This window comes from Zingiber officinale, chromosome 6A (genome assembly GCF_018446385.1).
Source record: "Zingiber officinale cultivar Zhangliang chromosome 6A, Zo_v1.1, whole genome shotgun sequence".
Taxonomy (NCBI): domain Eukaryota; kingdom Viridiplantae; phylum Streptophyta; class Magnoliopsida; order Zingiberales; family Zingiberaceae; genus Zingiber; species Zingiber officinale.
This window is the reverse complement of record NC_055997.1, coordinates 55538786-55561768: the sequence shown is the minus strand read 5'-3', so window position 1 is coordinate 55561768 and position 22983 is coordinate 55538786. Positions and strand designations below refer to the sequence as shown.

The window sequence follows — 22983 nt, the reverse complement described above, 5'->3', positions numbered from 1 at the left end:
TGTGACTTTCTTTTCGATCTTTGAGATGAAACTTGTCGAAGAACACATTCAACTATAAAACAGTTAAGATGTTGTAGTTATAAATCCTTCATAAGACCATCCCAAAAACATCAATAGGTGAATCACCTTTAATCAGGTTTTTGGATCAAAGACAGTGATTCCATCAAAAATAGAAGTGTTATCATATAGAACATTATATTTTATTCATAAAAGCCAAGGTCAAGCTCCACTTTGAATTGTGATTATCAAGTGATTAAACTCATCTTTAATTTTTCACATATACTTGAATTGTGCATTATTATACAAAGGGGGAAAAATTGCCAAGTAAATCAACATTTGTAATTTAAATCTAGCAGCAAGCATGCTTGTAATCAAAGGGAAACAAGAATTGGAAGGAACTCTTAACTATGCACACCAGACATCCAATGACAAACTCAAACAAATGCCAAACAATACATTCTAAAATGGAAGATCGGGTGCAACAACTCTACGGCTGATTCTCATCTGAAAAAGTATTTGGTTGAATCATCTTCAACCGTATGCTGATGGTACAACTTCAGAATGATCTCTAGCATGCACATCCACTCGATTGCTGTTGTGGCTGCGTTGAAGATGTTGTCGTCTTCAAATTAACATCAACCATGTCCTCCTGCTTGGTGGAGGTGAGTGATTCCATCCCAGGGAGGGAAGCGGCAATTTTGCGGAACAATGGCTGTCAGTGAATCCAAATAATGAGAAATTAGGATCCTGGAAACAGAATTCGAGCATTTGAAGCAATAAGATGTGCCTACTTTGATGTTGAATCCAGCCTTAGCGCTGGTTTCGATAAACATCACGCCAGACTCACGAGCTTTCGTTTCTCCTTCTTCCATTGAGACTTGTCTGCAGCAAAGAAGTTAGCAAAGGGACAAAATTTTAGTGACTTTATGTGTTTTTTATTAAAAGATGGAATTTTCCAAAAATATATTACAGACGAAGCAGGCTTGCATCATTTTGGAGCATAATTTCTTTTTGGCAATATCATCAAGAAGTACTTGTTAATGGGGAAAAAAAATGAGAATTATCATTAAAAAGGATAAAAGATTCAAGCATAGGAAACGACCTTTTGTCAATAAGGTCTGTCTTGTTCCCAACAAGAACTATGATAACATCACTGCCTCTTTCTGTTCGCACTTCCTCAATCCACCTTGAAGTGTTTAAGAATGATTGCCGATCTAAGAAAGGGCATGCATGGAGTTTAGCAAACCAGAAGTCTAAATCTCTTAAAACAACATAATAATTCAATTTCTTTTATGAATTTATATTGGTCCACAGAATATGTTAGAACAACATAATAGCTTTGCAACATGTTTTGTGTATAACTAGACAAGATGGGGAGCCATTTAAATGTACCTAACCAACAGAACTCCAGATTAGTCTTGCAAATTTCACTTAAAGGTTGCTCATCCAACCGAACAATGGTTATTATTGGGTATTGACAGCTTAACCATCATGAGGATACAGACAATGTTAATTTAAACCATGCAGATGACCTTGGCATCCTATCATCCTGCATATTCAAACGATCTGTAGTAGCAACACAGACACCCTGAGGCAAACACATTTTCAGACTTCATCACTGTCCACAAGTCCAGTGCTCTGTCCACAAGTCCAGTGCTCTGTCCACAAGTCCAGTATTTGTATCTTCTCATCCACAACCAACCGTACAATATCAGTGCCCGTGCTGCCACCCATCATCCCCAATTGTCGTCCATTGAACAGCCAGTCCAACCTTAAACTATGGATGAGTCAATCATTCTGATTCCTTCTTGAACTCTTTAACTGACATTAACAAGTGCCAATGACTTAAACTGACAATCGTTTGAGGATGTCTCAACTTGGAGAAGGTGAGGTGCTTCCTCCAGTACTAAGCTTCAGAAGACACAAATTATAATACAATTTCTCATTTTTTCATCTTTCGCATTAATCATTCATGAAAGTATCTACAACCATATAATGGAATCCTACACTCCCCTTGTAGTGTTGATCTGGAAAGTAGTGATGATTCAACCTCTTCAAACAGAAATTTCTCCATGAGATCTCCAATATTTTTCTTGGCATGAAATTGTTATCAGTTGTCACCAAGATGGTCAGCTCCTTTGCCATGTTTGTTTTTGTCAATCCTCGCTGTCACACACAAGAGTTCCAAGGGTTTTTATAAATCATAATTTTACTTGAAGGGACATTGATGATCACATTGACCATTCTGTTAGTGTGGCTCGAAAACGCTAACCAATTCTACTATAGTACTATCAAATCCAACTGATAGAACCACACGTGTTAACACCCCTCCCCTAGGCCTAGACCTTCCTTCAACCACAATGCAACTCCAATAGGCACAAGAAGTCATGCATTCAGATCACAAAGTTTTTCTTATGCCTTTCTACTCCTACATATGATCTGCAAAATGTAAAGTTACCTACACCAAGAACAATAAGTCAGATATCCTGATCATTAAAGTTTTTCAGACTCAGAAAATCAACATGGGGGCAGCAAAGAGATCTCATTTTCTGTTCATTAGGGATGTACAAGCCATTGAGAAGGAGCTTAGCAGATCTTGTTACCATCTATTACCATGGATATTCAACTAGTGGAAGATGTGATTCACCATCTCCCTCTAGATAGCATGCTTTTGCATGATGTGTATAGATGTGCAGGCAAAGGACAGAGATGCAACTCCCGAGGAAGACATCTTTTCTCTGGTTGCCTTGCTTGCAGAACAAATAGACATGTTAGGAAGAAGATGGTTAGTGTTTTCCAAGGCACCTCCTACTATTGACAGAGGATTCACTAGCTATTGTGCTCCTATTGACATGTTTCCTGTTCCAATGACAAGATCCAAAAAAAACTTTTGTTGTATCAATGATGCCTTGCTAGATGTCACTCATTGTTTATGTATCCAAAATAGTTTTAGAGACATTGCTAACGTTACGAGAACCTATTGGGACACACACAAAAAATAAGTCAATGGAGATGGATTCATATGATGGATCATTGGATTAAGTCTAATTCAAATTGGACTCATTGAGTTAGACTCAATTGGAGCAAACTATTAGATTGAGTCCAATTCGAATTAGACTCATTGAGTCAATTGGATTGATTATTAATGAGTTGGACTCATTAAGTGATTTCATGAATTTGAATTCATGAAGAAAGAGGAGTGTACAATTTGAATCTCATGCATTGGATGCATTAGATGAAAAATGAACAATTTGAATTGCTCATGCATTGGATGCATTGGATTCATTGGATGAAGACAAATATTAATGTCAATTAAAGCAATTGACATTAAGGCATAAGGCAATTTCATGAATCTATAAAAGGGGTTTTTGGATTCATTTTCATGATGAGTTTTTGGTGTTCTTCCGCTGCTTCCTCCTCCTCTCTTCACTTGGTCGAAACTTCCAAGAAGGGTTGCTAGCACAACCTTTGGTTATTTCATTCTCCACTTTGTGAGTTTGTGAGACAAACGAAGCTTGTTCGTGTGGATACCATAGAGGCGCGGCCACTTGATCGTGTTAAGATCCGCATCTAAAAAAACGTTATTGTCGAGATTGCGAAAGACATGCAGCAAAGGTATAAATAACCCTCTCATGTAAAACTTAGTATGTGGTTTTCCTTCGTATGGATCTTCTAGAAGGAACTTGTTTTCCGCTGCGGTTTTCGGCGTATTTAGCGCTATAGTTCCTTATAGTGGTATCAGAACCACTTGCGAAGGCATATACTAAGTTGTAGTAGATTTTATATGTGATATAGAAATTGCATGAGATTTTACTATGATTTATATGATTATGAATATGATTTCGGCCAACGGTCTCGACTAAAGTTTTGTGGGTAGCGGGGTCTCGGGCATGGCAACAACTCATACAATGAGTGTGCAAAAGAATTTTGCTTTGGGGGCGCTGCCGCCTTGACCCTCGCTCGCTAACAAATGTAGCCATTTAAACCCATGATGGATCATATGTAAACAAACCAAGCCAGAATGATGTTAGATGCTTTGATGCAGATGCTTCAAGGAGGAAATAAATTACAAGGTGGTCTCTCCATAAGAAAAAGAAATCCCAACCTTCAAAACCAACAACATAGGATCAAGAGCTACTAGGTGGCTTTCTTGTGCCACACCTCGTCAACATGATTGCACTTCATTCACTCATTTACAAGGCATGCTTTGACATAACCATAGGCATACACTCACTGCTATTGTGCTTTTTTGTGAACTGAACTCATGGACGCTTCCTAACCATAGTGTCATCATTGTTTTTTGGGATGTAATTTTTGTTTTAGCTACTTGTAATATAATCTTTTGAGTTCGAACAACCTTCAACTGCCCACAAAAAAGACATGTACTATTGTTATTTATGTATCCACACTCATGTAATGTATTGTGTCCAAGAAAGAAAACTTGTTTTGACCGATGATATTCATTTAAGTGGCATTAGGGAAACTTTACGTTCTGAATATTTGCTAAAGAAGATGATGACCTTGCAAGGACTTGCTGCATGGGATGCACGACCATGGGAGCTCCTTTAATAAGACACCAGACAATCAATGATTGCGATTTAAAATTTTCTCTAGTTTAACTTAAATTGATTATCTCAGATCCTGATAATTATTATTGGACAGAAGAAATCATTATCTATTAGTGACAGTAAAAGGATTAGCCAACTGAGGTTTGAGATTGTTCTCAACTTGGAACGTTGATTGAGAGGAAGGCAACATCATGAGATCTACCATGTAAACTGGCTCAAATTCTAGCATATTTTTTCTTTGGAATCTACATCAGTTTCAAGAGTCTTGAGAAAATATGAAACCAGACAGAACATAAATTACTTACTAGATATATCATAAACAATAATTGCAACAGAAGAGTCTCTAATGTAGCTTGGAATAAGACTTCTAAATCTCTCCTGTCCAGCAGTATCCCTGATGTATTAAATTAGAACGATTAAATAATATGAAATACTAAAAAAGTTTTGAGATGGAAAACGTGATATATATGCATCAGTTTTATGTCTGAAGCTATAGCTAGTTGAATATATATTCAGACATAGATTCAGATACAGTAGACATTCTACTCTGCATTGTATAACAAATTTTGAAATTATTCTTGATCACAAATAGCTACATACTGAAGTTTCCTAAGATGTTTGAAATCTTAAGGAATCACCTATTTGAAGAAAAGAACTCTATTAAGGAAGACTGATGGATTGATCTGTAAAACTACAAGACAAGCTGCTGACAGAAAGGGCTGGGAAAATCACTGGAAAATTTGTTCCCTAGCATTGGGAGGGAAGTGAGTTCAACTGTCTTTTATTTATTGTAGAGGAACACTCAACTACTTTTTCTACTTAGAATGCAGGCAACAAGATGTAAAGGGTAAACATCCTTTAATAAGTAAAACACTGAAAATTCTTTCAGTTGGGTGTTGTCCTTATAATCCCATCAATATGTTTTCTCCTTTTTTTTTTTTTTTCTAAAAACACTAGGAAGAAGGGAATTAATACAAGGAGTGAAAGGACAAATGCCATCTGACCTTTGAAAATTCCGGCAAATATACTGAGTCCATTATAACTGCCAAGATTTGTGATACAACTATAGCATTCTAAAAAATTTAATCATATGTATATATAAATATTATCCTTGTAAGAAGAAACATTATGGTCATATGATCAATTGGATCATTGGTTGCAGCAGGTTACAAAAAGGAGACAAACATCTTACCAGAGCTGAAGACGCACAGTACGGTCTTCTAGGTACATTGTTTTGGATAGAAAATCAATTCCAATGGTTGCCTGTCATCATTCAGTAACATAATGGTAAGAAACTAGAGGTTTAGAGGAAGGTTTGCACAAAGCTATTAGAACCTTAGTCAAATATTCACTAAAATATCATATATCCATTTGGAAGCAGAAAACCACCAAATATATGAAGCACAACATTTAGAATCCCAATCTATAGATAAAAAAATTTCCCAAAACCAATTTGAATTTTGACGACAGCAACAAATCAAACACGAATCCGGTTCAAAAGCCACCACCGGTAATATGTATAAAACACGAAATCCCCAAAATGCGACGAAGTGGAAATAAGGAGGAAAAAAAAAAGGATTTCTTGGACCTGATACGTGATATCGAATTTGTCGTACATGAAGCGAGTGATGATGCTAGTTTTGCCCACCGATTGATCTCCTAAGAACACCAACTTGTACTTGGCTAGAGCCGATACCATCGCCATTCTCCCTCGCTTTGGAAGGGCGGATTGCAGATTCGAACGAAGGAGAAGACAGAGAAGGAGGAGGAGGAGGAGGAGGAGGAGGGAGTCGTCTACTCTTCGAGGGAGGGTTTCCACTTTTAAGCAGCATCCTCGTTATGTAACGGGCGACATCGACACCCACCGCTCCGGAGACGACGCGTCTATCAACTTCGCATTGTGCGTGCGTGTCGTTGGCTGGTTGGACGAGAATTGCGCTTCGTATGTTTTGGCCAACTGCCATTCGCACGACCCGACGAGTCAACCAACGTGGAGGCGGGGAATTTCCACGACTGTGTCACGTGGAACTCACGTGATCCGCCTTCAAAATCCTTTTCGATTTCTCCCGTTGACTTGTTTCTGGTGAAGCAATTGATTGGGCCTTCATGGTTGAAGACTTTGGCTCAATTGACGACTTAGAAAATAGCAAAGGTAAGGTTTCTAAATTTGCTACACGGGCATGGATCAATTTTTTATACGCATCTTCTTTCGGAAAAAAAAAACTCTTCCTATCTCTTAATTACTTAAACTTAGGATTTATTTTTTTTTACATAACTTAAAAATAGACGGTGAGAGAAGTTTAAAGTAAGTGTAATCAGCTTTGCTAAAAAGGTAAGCTTACTTTCTCAGTTGACGAATTATCATAATAATAGATCGTCCACTACGTGTATTTCTTGATTTATTTTAGTGATCTACAGTGACATAGTTAGGATTCTCAACCAGATGAGGCCAATTCAATAAATTTAAAAATAATACAATACAAAATATTTAGCCTTAGTTCTAATTGAAATAATTTGTCGATCCAAAGCTTATCTATGATTTCTCATAATATTTAGCATTTCTATATTTGAAACCTCTATTTTGATCTAAATAATTATCTTAATTATCAACCTAATAAAATAAAATTTATATTTTACAATTCTCCTTAAATTAATGAAACATGAAAGAAGAAATGAATAACTTACTCCTTGTTATTATTGTGATTTGACAAAGAGGAAAAATAACTACTTCTAAAGGATTGTTTGTTGGAAAAGGTAAAAGGAAAACTCTTGCTTTTGGGAAAAACAAAAAAGAAAATAGAGTGAAAAAAGTAAAAGATGAAAATATTATCTTCTTCGTTAGCAATCTTGACTAGTTTCGATGAACTTAACAACGACATAAAGAGAGTAAAGCAAAGAAAAATAAGATTATTCTTGTGGTGCTAGCAAAATCCTACAAAACATGAGAAGAAGAAGAAGATGCGAGGGCCGAGCATGGACTGCTCTTGTTGCTGGAAGAGGACAATAGCCAGTGTTGCTTTTCTTGCTTGTTAGAGAAGAGAAAGGAGAAGAAAAGAAAGCTTGTTTGAGAATAGGAGAGGAAAAAATTACAAATTTACCGTCATCGTATAAGGAAATGTGGAAGAGGAAGGGGAAAATTAGGGATGGGCGAGGGCATGGTGGTGGGGTACGACATTGCAAGGGCTGCAATGTGTGTTGGGAGAAAAGGGAGAAAAAAAGGAAAAATACTTAAATTCGTTTTAAATCGATCGAATTTGTTTAAACCTTCAACTTGGTTCTACCATAACTTGACCAAATCAATTCCGGTTTGAACTAATGTAATCTTTATCTCTGCACCTACCCGTTGAATTTAGGTCAAATTCTATCCAATTTTAATTTAACGTTCTCACTTCATATGCTACGATTTAGTTCATCTATTTATTATTATATATTTTATTTTTAAAATTTAATACTTAATATTCTAAATTATAATATTTTCGGATAAAAATAATATCAATTGATAGCTTAGATCGGCGGCTTTTTAAATATATAGTCAATTTTAGCTCTGTGAACCGTGGTGAATTAATTAATCAAAATGATAGTGAAGTATAGTATTAATTTAAAAAAGGAAATTCGGGGGCGGTCACACCCTCCAATCCCCATCTAGTTGTGCCCTTGGTGACGAATGAAATTTTTTTATAGATCTATTAAACCGTGTAAGCAGAATACTGGGTCAACTAAAAACACAAGCTAAACTCGATTTTAAGATATTAAAAAATGATGAATTATTATATATATATTTAAAAGACTAGATATTAACTTGCACATGCATAAAATAATAGAATTAATTAATTAATTATAGTTAATTTTAAAATATATCATAAAAGTAAGATTTACTCCATTATATTTATTGAGGAATCAGATTGTATAATTTATTTTGTTCTCTCAATTCTTTTCCTATGTAATAAAATAACTAAAAAAATATATTTAGGGTTGATATAGTAATGTATTAATTTGTGCAAATTTACCCTGTGAAATAAAAAATATATAACTTTGAGCTAAAAAAACAAATTAACTTATTATTTTAACATCAATAAATTTTACTATACTTAGAATGTGTTTCCATAACTTCCTTAAAATTTAAAACTTAATTGCATATTGGAGTGAGCATGAACCTAACTTCTTTTAATTTCTTGTTTTTTTTAAGAATAGAACATCCAATTTGTGGTATTTTATAAATAATTAAATTTAATTTTGACCGTCTATGTCATACCATGTAGACCAACTAACTTGGTTAATTAGACACATAAATTATATTTTAAAAAAAATGTTATAGGAATCGTCTCTAATGGATGTTCAATGCATATACCTGACAACATTGAGGTATAATTAATCGATTGTATCAATTATTGTAATAGGGTTAGCAAAACATAGTTATAGTGGTCAGTACAGACTCTACCATTCCATTTCCATCATTTCAATGGTCATGGCGTGGATTTGTAAAAACAAATAGAAATTAGTAAAAAAATTAAATAAATGTGTAAATTATAAATATATGAAGTCATAAAAAATTAATATATTATTCATAATTATCATACAATAATAATATAATGTGAAAATACAATGAAAATTAAACTTTATCAACTAATATCATGAAAAGTGATGGAGAGGGACCAAATATTCTTTATATTCTCCTTGAGTATCATATTGATTAAATGGATCTCTAATATATGAATGTTGATATAAATTAGTATTAAATGGTACGACTCCATTCGGCCCTTCCAGTAGTGGAAGTCTTCTCCGGTGAAGAGCGGAGGTCCGGTTATACTGTAGCCTTCTTGAAGAGCTATAGAACTTGTACAAAAAAATAACAAAAGAAACTTACCTCAGGACTTGATCCTGGATTAGTAGTGCGGGTTAAAAGAAAAACTGAGATGCGATCTCAAGTGGTGTTGCACCAACTTCGAGAAAAATTCGATTACAAAAAAAATCGGAGGGCTGCAAGAATACCGATTTTGATCGACTCCGTAAAACTAAAAATCACCACGAAAAATGTGTTTGACTGGTGGTTGTACCAAATCGAAGCGACCCCGCTCTGATACCAATCGTTGAATCGAAACACGCTAGAGGGGGTGAATAGTGCTCGTGGCTTTCACTTTTCGTATTAAAGCGATCGAGTAAATGCAGCGGAATAAAAGAAAACCAACACAAGAAGAACACACCAAGTACGCAGGTTGGTTTTACTTGGTTCGGAGCCTAGGGTGACTCCTACTCCAAGGCTCACACTCGTTGAGCGTTTACTTTGGGCAATTCACTATCAGTTCAGAAATATTACAAAAATTATTACAATTTAGAATGTTGTAAAGAAATATACCGACTACAAAGAAATCATAAATTCGAAGCTTCAGGTCGTCGGAATGTCGTTACAGCTTTCCTGGATTATCTCTTTAGCAATACGTTGAAGAAAGATAGCTCAGAAAGTGATTATCCATGCTGCTGCTCAAGACCTCCTTATAAAGCCCGTTGAGGGCGCTTTCAACCTCCTTGAGGGCGCCCTCAACTCCACTGATTCTGTAGCGAAGATGAGAGCTGACTCCTTCGCAGCATATCCACCTGAGGGCACCCTCAACCTCCATGAGGGCGCCTTCAAGGCCGTCTAAGGCGCCTCAGCTCTGCATGAGGGTGCCTCCAGCTCCGCTGTATAGACTCTTCAGCCCTTGCACCCGAGGCACCTCCAAGCTCCATGGAGGGTGCCTCGGGTACTGTTCATCTGAGACAAAACTTGCTCTCTTGTCCCTGCAAGATATGTTAGTCCCAAAATACAAAACATACCCTGCAACACAAAGTTAGCACATAATAAAAACATAAATATAAATGTCTAACAGTCATCGGACTGTTCGGTTCTGACTTCATATTTCCGATAGGAAATCGTAGGTCGAGCCGACGCCTATTGTTCCCTCAGCGGGGAACACGTTCTCACCTACTCTACTCAGGAGAGTATACTTGTTGCCAGACTGATCCTCCAGACCGACTGGATTTTTGCTCAACGTTCGAAGCTTTCGGTCTTTCTGCTGGACGCCCGCTCCACGACCCGCCCAGTCTTTCACCTGGTTCACGACACCAGGACTTTCCACCTAGAGTCCCCGACTCTAGGACTTTTGCTCGAAGCTTCGATCCGCCAAGACTTCTCGCCTAGGGTTACCACCCCCTAGGACCTAGGGCTACTACCCCCTAGGATTTTCCTGTCTGTCTAACCGCAGCTAGGACTTTTGCCTAAGATACCTTAGGACTTTTCCTGCAAGCTCATTCAGCACATCAGATCACAAATAACCTTAACTTTGAATCCTTTATCATTATCAAAATTCAGGTTCGATCGTCAGATGCTTCCCACACCGACAAATTAGTGAACCATGTTACATTGATGAATATCACAATAAAACCAAACTCCTAGAACACTCACAAAAACCAAGTTCCTTATTTACTTTCCTTATTCTAAGTCTTGTTTCTTTACTTAGTACCCTTCTTGTTTTAGTCAATCGTTTAGCTAATTCTTCGTGAGACATCGTTAGTGCTTATAACCAGTCCCTATGAGTTCGATATTTTTTTATTATCGTAATAGACTGGCCAACCTTAAGCGGAGGTAGGTTTCTTACCTCTCCACCTCTTTCAAGCGCTTAAGGAACCGACTAACCTAAAAGTTTATCTGACTTTCAGAGATTGGCCGGTCTTGGTCCGAGCAATCTTGGTCCTACACGTCTAAGCGATTGCCCTTATTTGAGTGTTCCATCACACACTAGATCAAGAGAAGGTGCTCGATCTGGTGAAAGATAGGTGGACACTTAGGTTCTATTTTAAAACAACAGGATGAAAGGGGATGAGCAGTCACAAATAAGCAAACAAAACAACTAAACAAAATTTTGAAATATGAAGAGTGATAGTTCCAAAAACTAAGTTACAGAAGTTACATTATTCATCGGAGATAATAAGAAGACTACCTTAGAATAAGAAAAAAAATTGGGCGAGTGCTCATGGATAAGTTTTTGGCGATCGAGGAAGTTTGTGGGGGGAGTTGAAGTCAGATAGCTTTTTTCTTGAAGTTACTTAATCACACCGTCGACTTCATGACTAAGAGTGTTGATGACAGACTCGATGATCGGCATATTGAAAGCTTCTAAGGCTAAGAGGGTTTTCTTCCAATCGACCATCCTCCCCCCTCTTGATAAAAAGTTAGCACTGCTTGGGTGATTGTTAGCTCGGACAAAAGACCTGCTACTTCAGATTTGTTGGCATTCATAGCAGCCTGATCAGGCTTTAAGTTCATCCAAAGCATATCCAGTTCGATTTCTTAGGCATCCACCTTCTGTTGATGTTCAGCCGTACAATTGAGTTTGTGCCGTGAGTTTTATAACACAGCTGGCCTTTGAGTCTTCCAGTTGGGTGGCGAGGCACTAGATCTCAGTAGTCTTCTCATCGAGCTTGACCAGTTCCTTTGCCCGACAAGTAGTTTTTGAGCGGAACCTATCTTCCAAAGTTTTTAGGGAAACTTTGGGTTTCTTCACTCACTCGATGTCCAACTGATTCTTCTAAAGTTTTTCCACCTGGCCTAGCCTTCTAGTTGAGCTAGGCTCGCTTAGCTTAGGTGGGAAGAAGTATCGAACGAGTCTGCCTCAGATAGGCGCTTCTTCAAATCTTCATTTCTTGGGTCAAAGCCATGAACCTGTGCAGCATGCCCAGCTCGAATGCCCATTACTATAGAATGAAGATTATCAAGAAACACTCACAATGAGAAATAGTCACAAGTTTGAGATGTTACCGTGGTTAGGTCAAAATAATACTCATCCATCACCCCTGCTGGCGTGAGGTCACCTAGCATGTTCGTTGCAGCCTCCCAAGCTTCTATCAGTGGCCCCAACAATAGTACCCGACTACTAGACAAAGGAGCGGATAGTAGGGAGGCCAAGATAGGGGCGGATGGGAGGTTATACATGGCTAAGAATCTGTAAAGCCTTTTAGGCTCTACGTTGGAGTGGGAGGCCAGAGCCCCCTCTAGGGAGGTGATAAGGAGAGTAGTTGACGGCAAAGCAATATCGACCATAGGCTCGATAGGTTGAGAGCTAGCCTCTTGAATGAGACTACTAGAGGGGAGAGTGGAGGAAAATGGACTAGCTGATAAGGTTCATTAGGATGATGGCGTCGAGGTCTCCTCTAAGACGGACAAAAGGTGGTATGAAGACATGTGAACAGGAGAAGAAGGCTCCTCAGAAGAGTCTTGAGCAGGGAGGATGAACCTACACCCCTTATGTCTCTGCTTCAATGCCTCCTCCTCCTCGGAAGGACCCTTAGATGTGGGAAGATGCTCGATCGGTTGTGCCTCTGGCATGACCGCCCCACTGGGACTGGTCACATGGCTGTGAGCCCGCTCAACTAGCAACTCTTGCTCCTTTCGCAGTATCACATCTTTTTGCATTTGTATGCGCTTTGAGGCTATGCGCTCAAAGAAAGCATCCATTGCATAAAATGAAGAAAACTTTAGTTAGAGATAATATAATGGACCTAATTGTAAGCCTTATCGAAAGAGCATTGAAGCTTCTCTCTAACAGGACTTACGCCGAATAGATACAACAATCCTTCCTGCAACAACCTAGGAGCCCAGAATTATGCCCCGTCTACTTTCTCTAAGAGGGAAATAAAGACAGGGTCTATCTTGAAGTTCCCAAGATTGGGAAGTGGGAGAAGATCATAGCGCCAAGTGGTAGGCCAGGAAGTGTGCTCAAGCATCCCAACAAAAAAGAAGCAGTCCTTCCACTTTTTGTTGGAAGAAGGTAGGTCTTTAAAAAACACAACTTTCTGACGAGATTAAAATAAAAAGATCCCTGGCTCTGATTTTTTAGGATACTAAAATAGGTAAAAATTATGAGGGGTAGGTGGGATATCAAACAGACGAAATAGCATGAATATACTCCACATGCCACGGAATGTGTTCGGATCAAGTTGGGAGAGGGGAATGTTAAAATATTGACTTACCTCACAAAGAAAGATGGGGATCCAAAAATGTAAACCAACTTTCATTTGGTCTTTGAAAAAAGTGCAAAGCCTATGGAAAGGCGATGTGGATGATCTTGAGAGGTAGGGAGGCGGATAAGATAGTTTTCGGAGATTTCATATTGTTGGCTGAGAGAATATTGGTCGACATTGTCAAAATCATAACGAGGAAAGGTATACCACGGAGAAACAGATTCCTAGGCCATGAGAATACAAGAAAGGCAGTGAAAAGTTTGGGGAAAAGAACTTACTAGTCAGAGATCGAAAAAAAGGCAGATTGGTTGAAGGAAGTCGTTGAAGGAGAAAACGAAGAAGATGAAGCACACGGTAATGTACTTCTACGTCGCTTAGGGTTTTTAAATGTAAACTACAGGGTCCAGCCCCGTCACATCTATTTAATGCGAGCAATATGCCCTTTGCTAACCATTGATTGACAATTAGCAAAGGGAGTAGTGTCGTTAGTCCATACGAAAAGGAGTGCGTCAATCGTCACTTTAGAGAATGTGCTATTGGGATATATGACACTCACCCATGAAAGGACATTTATGATGGAAATGACTGCTAAATCATTATGCTGAAAAATGCCTTCCCATTTATCTATAGCACATTATTAGACACCAAGCTTCTGACATATGCGTTATTGTAAGAATAATTAATTGTGGCACTCAAGAGCGAGCGAGAACGTCCCCGTCTAGGTCAAAAGAACACTCGGGTCTAGTCAGTCGGCTACTAGTCTCCTTCGACTAGACTTGAATGGAAGGCTGGTGATATGGGGTGTTAAATAAGAACCTCAGCTTGATGTGGAAGGTGAAATCAAGGTGAGATGGAGGTCCAAGTCAAGGAAAGGTGGCGGCCAAAGAGTCACCCTTGGGTAGAGCTTAGCCTCTCATCTAGTACTAAGGTTCCCAATTCAAGGATGGCCAAGCGAAGTGCAGGCCATGCTTGAGGAACGAGCATCCCAGTCCTAGGTACAGTCAATGACCCGAATGGATCTGAACAACATGAGATATTACTTCAGTAATTAAGAACCAGTCCCTAGTTGTGAGGACGCCCAACAAAAAGGTTGGGTTGGTCCCTAGGGACTTAGTTTTCCTTTCCCTAGAAGATGAGCAGTCCCGTATATGGCAGGACGACCATAGAGGCATCCGGGCTCAAGGGATCCACTTCTTTGATTTCACTTAGATTTCCAAACTCCCAACATATATTCGAGCGACCCTAAGAACTGGACAACCTTTCACTTAGATCTCTAGACTCCTAGCATATATTCTAGCGATCCTAAGAACCTGACTGTCTTTCACTCAGATCTCCAGACTCCCAACATATATTCAAGCAATCCTAATAATCGGATGATATTTTACTCAGATCTCCAAACTCCCAATATTATTCAAGCAACCCTATGGACGGGGCGGTATTGCACGCAAATTTCTAGTATCACCATACATATGTATTAGATTGGTGTAGAGTGCATGCCAGCCTTATCAAACTCTATGTTCCATTTATTATTCACTCGGGCAAGTCAATGCCCGACTGAGATATGGTTAGGGAATAACATTATCAGAGAATCCTAACAACTTGTCAGAGAATAACAACTGTTGGTCAGAGAATATTCTCCCTCGGAGGTGATTATGCTTCTCCTCAACCGATACATTATGACAGCATATTCCTCCAACCGCCTCATTAATGACGTCAATCACAAAAGGGTGCACACGGGCAGCGGAAGATTTATTAAACTAGTTATACGACTTCTAGGATGCACATACTCGATTGTTTAACAACTTCTGACACTGACATTATCTGTCATCTCATGATTGCAGAAGTTATAGAGGTGATATATAAACAGAGAGTCCTCTCCGATGGCAAGGTACACACACTTCATTATACTAAGCGCGCATCTTGCTGTTCATCGCTATTGTTTTACTTCCCATTTGGGCATACACTAATTTGAGCGTCGGAGGACCTTATCTAGGGACCCTTTCCCTGATTTTTGGCATTGACGTTCTGTTGGCTCGTTTGAGTGTGTGTAGGGAGCTCAGCGTACCAGTCAAGCGTCTTTGATCCCATTTAGAGGCTTTCATCTGGTCAACGCCATAGCCACCTACCCAGTGTGCTATCTCTATCTTTCAGATAGGATCATATGGTAATCAAGAACTCTCTCTTATACTAAAGCTTCAAGACATCATTTTTTCAAACCAAGAATTTAGAGTAGTTAAGTATATTAAATTGATAAGATATGTATATACAAATTTAAAATATTATTTATATATTGCTGACCTTGACTATAATGATTATGCATCTTCTTTTCAATGACTCTTGTTTTATGGCTTTCTTTGATGATTTTTTTATAATTCTTGATTTTTTATATCTTCAATGTTATCTTCACTACTACTATTACTTTCTGATACATTTATGTTTTGGTGTAATTGACTTTAAGGCTATTTGTTTTTTTTTCTTTGTATTAAACTTCTACTTGCCTTATAGTCTTGAAGATGTTTTCTAGCATTGATGATATTTCCTTAGGAGTTTTATGGCATATCTCGACATTTCCAATAACATGTGTAATATGTTGTTTTAATCTCGTAATTTTTGCAGTTATAACTTTTTAACAAAATTTATATCATATTATTTTATGATTATCATCCACCATTTAATCAAATTGTCAATCAATAGTAGAGTTTAGTGTCATTTTAAATAAATAAATAATAATACATAATTTTGACTAAATGATAATGACTTAAATTTTAATTATGAGAACACATATTGAAATACATAAAAATAAAAAATTCTTAATAACTTAGTAGATTAAACTAAAAAGTTAGAAAACTTATCTTAAATAAGATTGTTTAAAAAAATGATGGAAATGATGCTAGAAGAAATTAATTAATTAAATAAAGGAGCTGAGTTAATAATCATGAGCTAAAGATAAATATGCTCAAATTTATGGTAGTTGAGTACTCATGATTATTAGCCAAAAGAAAAGATATGATGCGATAGTATTTTTTTCTTGCTTTCAATACAAACAAAATATCGAAAGATTGAATCCAGAGACATAGCTAGGTTTATCCTGCGCTATAGCCTAATCCTTGCATGTTTCCATCTATGTAGGAAAGCAAGTTATTAAGATTTTGAATTAATAAATAATCATTAAATAATATGATATTGAATTTTAATCTAATATCGTTCATTAAAATTATCTAAAATTTTAGAAAAATTTCATAGCCATTTTTTTCTTAATTATTTATTAATCATCTAACAAGAACTAAAAGTGCTAACTTAAAATTGAATTAAGGTCAAATAAAATCCATTAGATAGGTACATAGATAAGGAGTATGTTGGTCTAAAACAGAGTTGATTTGATAAAGTTATGATTGAACTAAGTTTATTTGTATTAAATCAGTTCAATTGATTTAAAATGAGTTAATTTAATTTTAGAAAACCTATCTCTTGTACGCAATCTCGCTCCCACCGTCTTATGTGAAAATCTCCAGGTAACAACTTCTTATGATCTTCTCCTTCTTTCTATTTATTCTTCTCAACTATAGCTTTGTTGTTTTTTCTTCTCTTTCTCTAATTGTAACTCAACTTTCTTCTTCATCTTCTTAGCCCTCCTTTCCTTCCTTTTATATATTATTTTGAAGACAATCAAAAACAACCCTAGTCTTCCTCTCCAACAAGAGCACAAGAGCAACTTTTTTTTATCGTCAGAGCTAATTGAGATCGAGTCTAAAATCTTCTTCATCAACTAATCAAGATGTTCATTCCGTTTTGACCGTTTCATTCTTTTACCGTTAGAGTGCCTAAGAACATCGTCTCATAGTAAGTAATGTTATTTATGAGAACTTTGACACGGCATAAGACGTTCTCATGCTATAACGCTCGTGAACTTGCACATCTCATCCAATGAATCTTGATAGTGATGTGATATTTTTTTCTTTTAATACAAAACAAAAATATTGAAAGACTAAATCAAAGTCAAATCAAATAAAATGATAAAAAAAATAGAATCCAAAGTCTTCTTAATCCACTAATCAATATATTCGTTTCGTTCTTTCTATTTTATTTCCTGCTTTTATTGTTATAATACCCAAGAACTTTGTCCTAAACAACATTATCTATTAGAATTTTGGCATGGCATGAGATATTTCTGTGCCGGAACGCCCATTCTAATCGTTCCTTGTTCGTTTCAACAAACCCTCATTACAATAATGAGTTGGTTATTTCCATATCAAATGTTAAATGAATTATAATCTTGATTCATTTGCCAATATGATTGTTCCCCCTCCTATTAGTAAAATATAATAATAGTTAGATAGTAAAAAGAAATATATTAAAAAAAAGATAAATGTGTTATTTTAACAGTTTCCTTAGTTTTGATCTATGGATATGAAATAACGTAAATATAGGTACACAGATATTAGATATATGGTGGAGTAAATTTTAAGTCGTCAGTTTCTAAGAATAAACCCCTAACTATTACTTCAGAGATATCATACGCCCACAACACTACACCATAAATTAAAAAAATCATTAAAACTCACATATCACAAAATCACATCTTGCGCGAAATATAATTATACAATTGGTATAAAAAATATCCTCATTAAAGTATAATTGCCCCATATACAAAAAGTGGAAGACAATAAAATTGTATTTTATTATTTTTTTTCTAAAAAATATTAAGGTAATTAGCAAATGTTTTATAATCCAAAATTGTATTTTGAATATGAGTTACTTGAATAAAAGATTGCTTTAATTTCTCAAAATATACTTTATACATTATTTATTTTAAATTTTAATAAACCAGCCACTTAGAAAGTATTTAACAAAATACATTGTATTAATTTGAATTTTCTTTATTAAAATTCAAATAGTTGTAAAAACATTATGCTGGAATTTAGCAATCACAGGCTCCCAAACCTCGAGCCAACACGTGCTGCTCCTCGCCACGTAATATTTCCGCACGTGCGAAACGCGAAGGCGGTCATCTCCGAACTCGATCGTCCGTCGACGAATCGCTCCTGCTCGTTGTTACAAAGTTGCAATACAGAAGAAATCGATCGAGAAAAAGAGAGGCAGTTCCAGGAACCCTAGAAGTTCTTCTCCTAATCCGTTGACCCTAGGAAGAATAACTGTGTCTGCTCGGGTTTACATTGATTGAGGCCGGCCGTGTGTTCGCTTGGTTGGGGTTTGAGCGTTGGAGGTGGTGGCTGGTGATGGGCGCGACGGGGTCTAAGCTGGAGAAGACCCTCGGAGAGCAGTTCCCCGAAGGAGAGCGGTATTTTGGCCTAGAGAACTTCGGCAACACCTGCTACTGCAACAGCGTCTTGCAGGTTTTTCCTTCTTTTTGTCCTTTCCCCAACCGAGTGTGAATTCGATTGCGAGACTCGTTGTGGGCGTTAGTTCATCGAATATTGGCTATTTAGATGCTATTTGTATCTCTTGATTCGTTGGATTTGATTGCGGTTGACTTCATCGTGATGGGAATAACAAATAGAGTGGCTTTCTTTGATTTCCTTTTTGGTGTATGCAATGATGCTTTAAATCTATGTGCTGCTTTATATTCTCATCGTTATACAGCATCTTCTTTGACACAGGAAATGAACACCTAGTTTATATGCAGTGCTTTAGCTTCGAAATCATGCATGTTTTGCATCAATTTAAATGATGATAATTAAACCTTGAGGATGCACTTAGAAAATGAGGACCTTATGCTGACGAGTAGGACGTGATAAACTTTGTCTATGAGATACTGTGGTAAACGGTCAAAATGACTTCTTTTTTATGTTCCATTTTGTTGATGTGATTGATAAATTGGAATAAGTATGAACCATTATGTGCAGGCACTTTATTTCTGTGTCCCATTCCGTGAGCAGTTGCTGAAGTATTATGACAACAAAAAAAGTGTTGTTGAGGCAGACGAAAACCTTCTCACATGTCTGGCTGATCTGTTTTCCAAGGTATGTGGTTGGCCAGGAAGTTGGGTCTTCCTCTGAAAGTTATAGTCTATCACCCTCTAACCAACTGGGCATCCGGTAGGGACCCTCTGAAAGTTATAGTATACTTTATGGAAGTGTTTGAAAATTTTCTCACTTGTGATGCTTCTATAATTCTTTTGTATCACTTGGTTAGCACAGGGTAAAATATGTAGGCAACGTTTGGTAACTTCTACTGTACACTTGATTGACAAACTCTCATAACTATGCTATAGATTTTCCTTATTTACCCACACAGCTATTTATGTTGATATTATCTCCACTTATCTGTTTGATAATTTTCTCTCTTGAAATTTGCTCTGCATATGTATTTGCCATATTTTTTTGCACTCTGTTACAGATCTGCTCTCAAAAGAAGAAAACTGGCATTGTCTCTCCTAGGCGTTTTGTACAAAGAGTAAAGAAAGAAAATGAGCTCTTCCGCAGCTATATGCATCAGGTAAATCAGTTTGGAGATCGCTATTTGGTACATTATTAATAAGTTAACTCGAATTCAATCTTCTAATGAGCTCTAATTGGTGAAATATTCTAAAATTTCAGAGTTGTCTCTCTTGGTGTTTGTAGGATGCTCATGAATTTTTGAATTTTTTGCTCAATGAACTTGTTGATATTCTGGAGAAAGAGTGCAATAATGCAAAGTCTTCTCCTGAAGGCTTATCTTCATTAGATAAAGTTGCAAATGGTTCAGACAATTCTCTAGCAAATGGTGTAAAGAAAGAACCCCTTGTTACATGGGTTCATAAAAGTTTTCAGGTAAGTCAAGTCATCATCTATATTTCTCTGATAATAGTAGATGCATGTCACAACCAACCCCTTTATTGTCATCAACATTTCCTCATTTTACTCAGGGCATTTTAACGAATGAAACAAGATGCCTACGGTGTGAAACTGTTTCTGCAAGAGATGAGACATTCTTTGACTTAAGCCTCGACATCGAACAAAACAGTTCCATAACAAGTTGTCTCAAGAATTTTAGCTCAACAGAGACTTTAAATGCAGAGGATAAGTTCTTCTGCAATAAATGCTGCAGGTGATCTACATGGCTTCTATAATTTAAAGTATACTTATTTCACCTTAAGCAGTCATCATACTTGCTTTTACCTTCATTTCACTGGCGGTCTGACTAATGGTCTGCAGGATGCTACATTTGTATATTAAGTACAGAGTGAAATCAGAAATGTTGTGTTCCATTTCTGCCAATTGGCTGAGAGGGATGAAATTCCTGTTGTCTGTTTACTTCTGCGAATAAATGAGAAGGAAGAATAGAGGGTGAGAGAAAGGACCAAAAAGAAAGCATCAAATATAGATTTTTTTTTTTGAATATATGTTTAGTCTAACTTGAGATATTTAGTTTTTTGTTGTTGTGTTGTGGGCATACTTACACACACACTTTCATTTTCTTTACCTTGTTAGATTTACATGTAATTTTGGTACATGGTTTTAATTTTGAGGTCACAAAAGTCCATATATATTTGGCAATTAGTAGAATGTGGAGCTGCTAATTTGTGGTTGGTGGAAGTTTCATTATCATGCATTACCATCGGTGGCAATATTCAGTTTTTGTAATTTTTTGATATTAGAATGTGATCTCTACAATAGTAATGTTTAAGCATTGATGACTATGTCATCGTAATCTTGTTTCATAATAACCTGTGATCATGAGATTTGTCTTGGTAATTGATGATCTTAGTATTTTCTTCATGTCAGTCTGCAGGAGGCTCAAAAAAGGATGAAGATCAAGAAGCCACCAAATGTCCTAGTCATGCATCTCAAGCGCTTCAAATACGTTGAGCAACTCGGCCGTAACAAGAAGCTTTCCTACCGGGTTGTCTTCCCCTTGGAGTTGAAACTCAACAACACCATGGAAGATTCAGACATTGAGTATTCACTCTTTTCTGTTGTGGTTCATGTAGGAAGTGGTCCCAACCACGGTCACTATGTCAGCCTCGTGAAGAGCCATAACCATTGGCTGTTCTACGATGATGAACATGTAGAGATAATTGATGAATCCACCATGCAAACCTTCTTTGGGTCTGCTCAGGAATACTCGAGTCACACTGATCACGGGTATATCTTATTCTACGAGAGTCATACTAGCACGAGCTGAAGAGTAATGATCAGGCATTGATGCAGTGTATAGTCGATTATAGAAGTTCATACTCTTTTTTTTATGAATAATAATAAGGAATTCACATGATCATGAAACATTCATATAGGAGAGGCCAGAGTTTGTTGTATGTATGACAATTGAAATGTACCCCCTTTTTTTCGCCTATGGGTTAGATTATGATATGTTTTTTTTTAAAGAAATATCTGTTGCATTTCTCAGAATTTATGATATGCAAGCGTTCATTTACAGTCCTAAGCAACACTAAACAGAAGTTGGAAAATTTGTTTTAGTAATCAGTAAATAGAATAGGCATCAGGACAAGTAAATCATGATAAATTAAATTTTTTAGCGGATAAAATTTTTATGTCCAACTCCGCTCATAATGAATAATGATTTGGTAGATCTTAAATCCAGATTAAAGAGGGAGATTATCAATCAATTATGATAAATATTTAATGAATAAATAAAAAATTTATATCTAAAATTATTGGGTAATTGAAGAAATCATGATATTAACGCTTGGATCTGACTTGATCGAACATGAGCTCGTACACGAGCGTGGCCCTTGAATGTGGATGCATAAAAACTATCTCGTGTATGTATCAATATTAATTTGTGTGGGATTAAAATGAAAGAGTTTTAATTAACAGAGTCATCTATTTTAAGTTGGAGTTGGTCCCTCAATCAATTTCAATAAGTTGGATTGAAGTTTTCTCATTTTATTAAAATTTTAAAATTTTATTGGAATTCTAAAAATATTTATTAATATATTCAATGAATTGTAGGATTTTTTAAAAAATATTTTATTTTATAATGAGTTGATCAACCTAACCTACGATCTATCTTACATTAGGAATTGTCCTCGGGAATTATCCCGGAGCTATGGTACCATGATAAGATATTTAGGTTGTTTCTGAAGTATTCGCAATTTGATCCTTAGCTATAACGTATTTGTAAAAAAAATTTTTCTAAATAGAGAGCGCAATCAAAAGATACTGGATTTCTAGACTAGCCACCATCGTATTTCTCATTTTACCCTAATGACCTGTTGAATAAGTGAATGGAGAAAAAATGGAATAGGAAAGAGACTCCATTGTGAATGGGACTTTACTCCCACATTGGAAGTTTCAAGGCACTTTTGTTGGTTTAAATTGATTCACATGCATTATGGATGTGAACGAATGCATGGGGAGAGACTCTCTCTCACGCGTGGGTGTGCAATGGGGGGGTGCAAATTCAGGGCCCGAATTGCATTGAACCATGTTAACTCATGTGCGACCTGTGCACACAAATA

At 36.8% G+C, this 22983-nt stretch overlaps 2 protein-coding genes across 2 annotated transcripts; one reads left to right on the top strand and one right to left on the bottom strand.

The window, feature by feature from the left end:
- Positions 1-253: 253 nt before the first annotated feature.
- Positions 254-6363, bottom strand: LOC121996383 (ras-related protein RABH1e). Its single transcript, XM_042550345.1, has 6 exons — positions 6157-6363; positions 5761-5831; positions 4874-4962; positions 1103-1214; positions 792-882; positions 254-712 (listed from the first exon to the last, which is right to left on the bottom strand). Exons 1-6 carry the CDS (start codon positions 6271-6273, stop codon positions 569-571), a joined length of 624 nt encoding a protein of 207 aa, XP_042406279.1. The 5' UTR covers positions 6274-6363; the 3' UTR covers positions 254-568.
- Positions 6364-18576: 12213 nt separating this feature from the next.
- On the top strand, positions 18577-21738 carry LOC121996382 (ubiquitin carboxyl-terminal hydrolase 4-like). Its single transcript, XM_042550344.1, has 6 exons — positions 18577-18916; positions 19427-19543; positions 19920-20018; positions 20144-20332; positions 20428-20609; positions 21287-21738. The coding sequence occupies exons 1-6, from the start codon at positions 18800-18802 to the stop codon at positions 21684-21686; spliced, it is 1104 nt and encodes a 367-aa protein (XP_042406278.1). The 5' UTR covers positions 18577-18799; the 3' UTR covers positions 21687-21738.
- Positions 21739-22983: the final 1245 nt, after the last annotated feature.

Excerpts from the sequence above, each read along its gene's own strand:
- LOC121996383 (XM_042550345.1), bottom strand. The coding sequence starts at position 6,273 with ATGGCGATGGTATCGGCTCTAGCCAAGTACAAGTTGGTGTTCTTAGGA. Across the intron at positions 5,832-6,156 it reads AATTCGATATCACGTATCAG|GCAACCATTGGAATTGATTT; the intron begins GTCCAAGAAATC and ends GAATGATGACAG. Across the intron at positions 713-791 it reads AGGCTGGATTCAACATCAAA|CCATTGTTCCGCAAAATTGC; the intron begins GTAGGCACATCT and ends ATTCACTGACAG.
- LOC121996382 (XM_042550344.1), top strand. The coding sequence starts at position 18,800 with ATGGGCGCGACGGGGTCTAAGCTGGAGAAGACCCTCGGAGAGCAGTTC. Across the intron at positions 19,544-19,919 it reads TGGCTGATCTGTTTTCCAAG|ATCTGCTCTCAAAAGAAGAA; the intron begins GTATGTGGTTGG and ends ACTCTGTTACAG. Across the intron at positions 20,019-20,143 it reads TCCGCAGCTATATGCATCAG|GATGCTCATGAATTTTTGAA; the intron begins GTAAATCAGTTT and ends TGGTGTTTGTAG.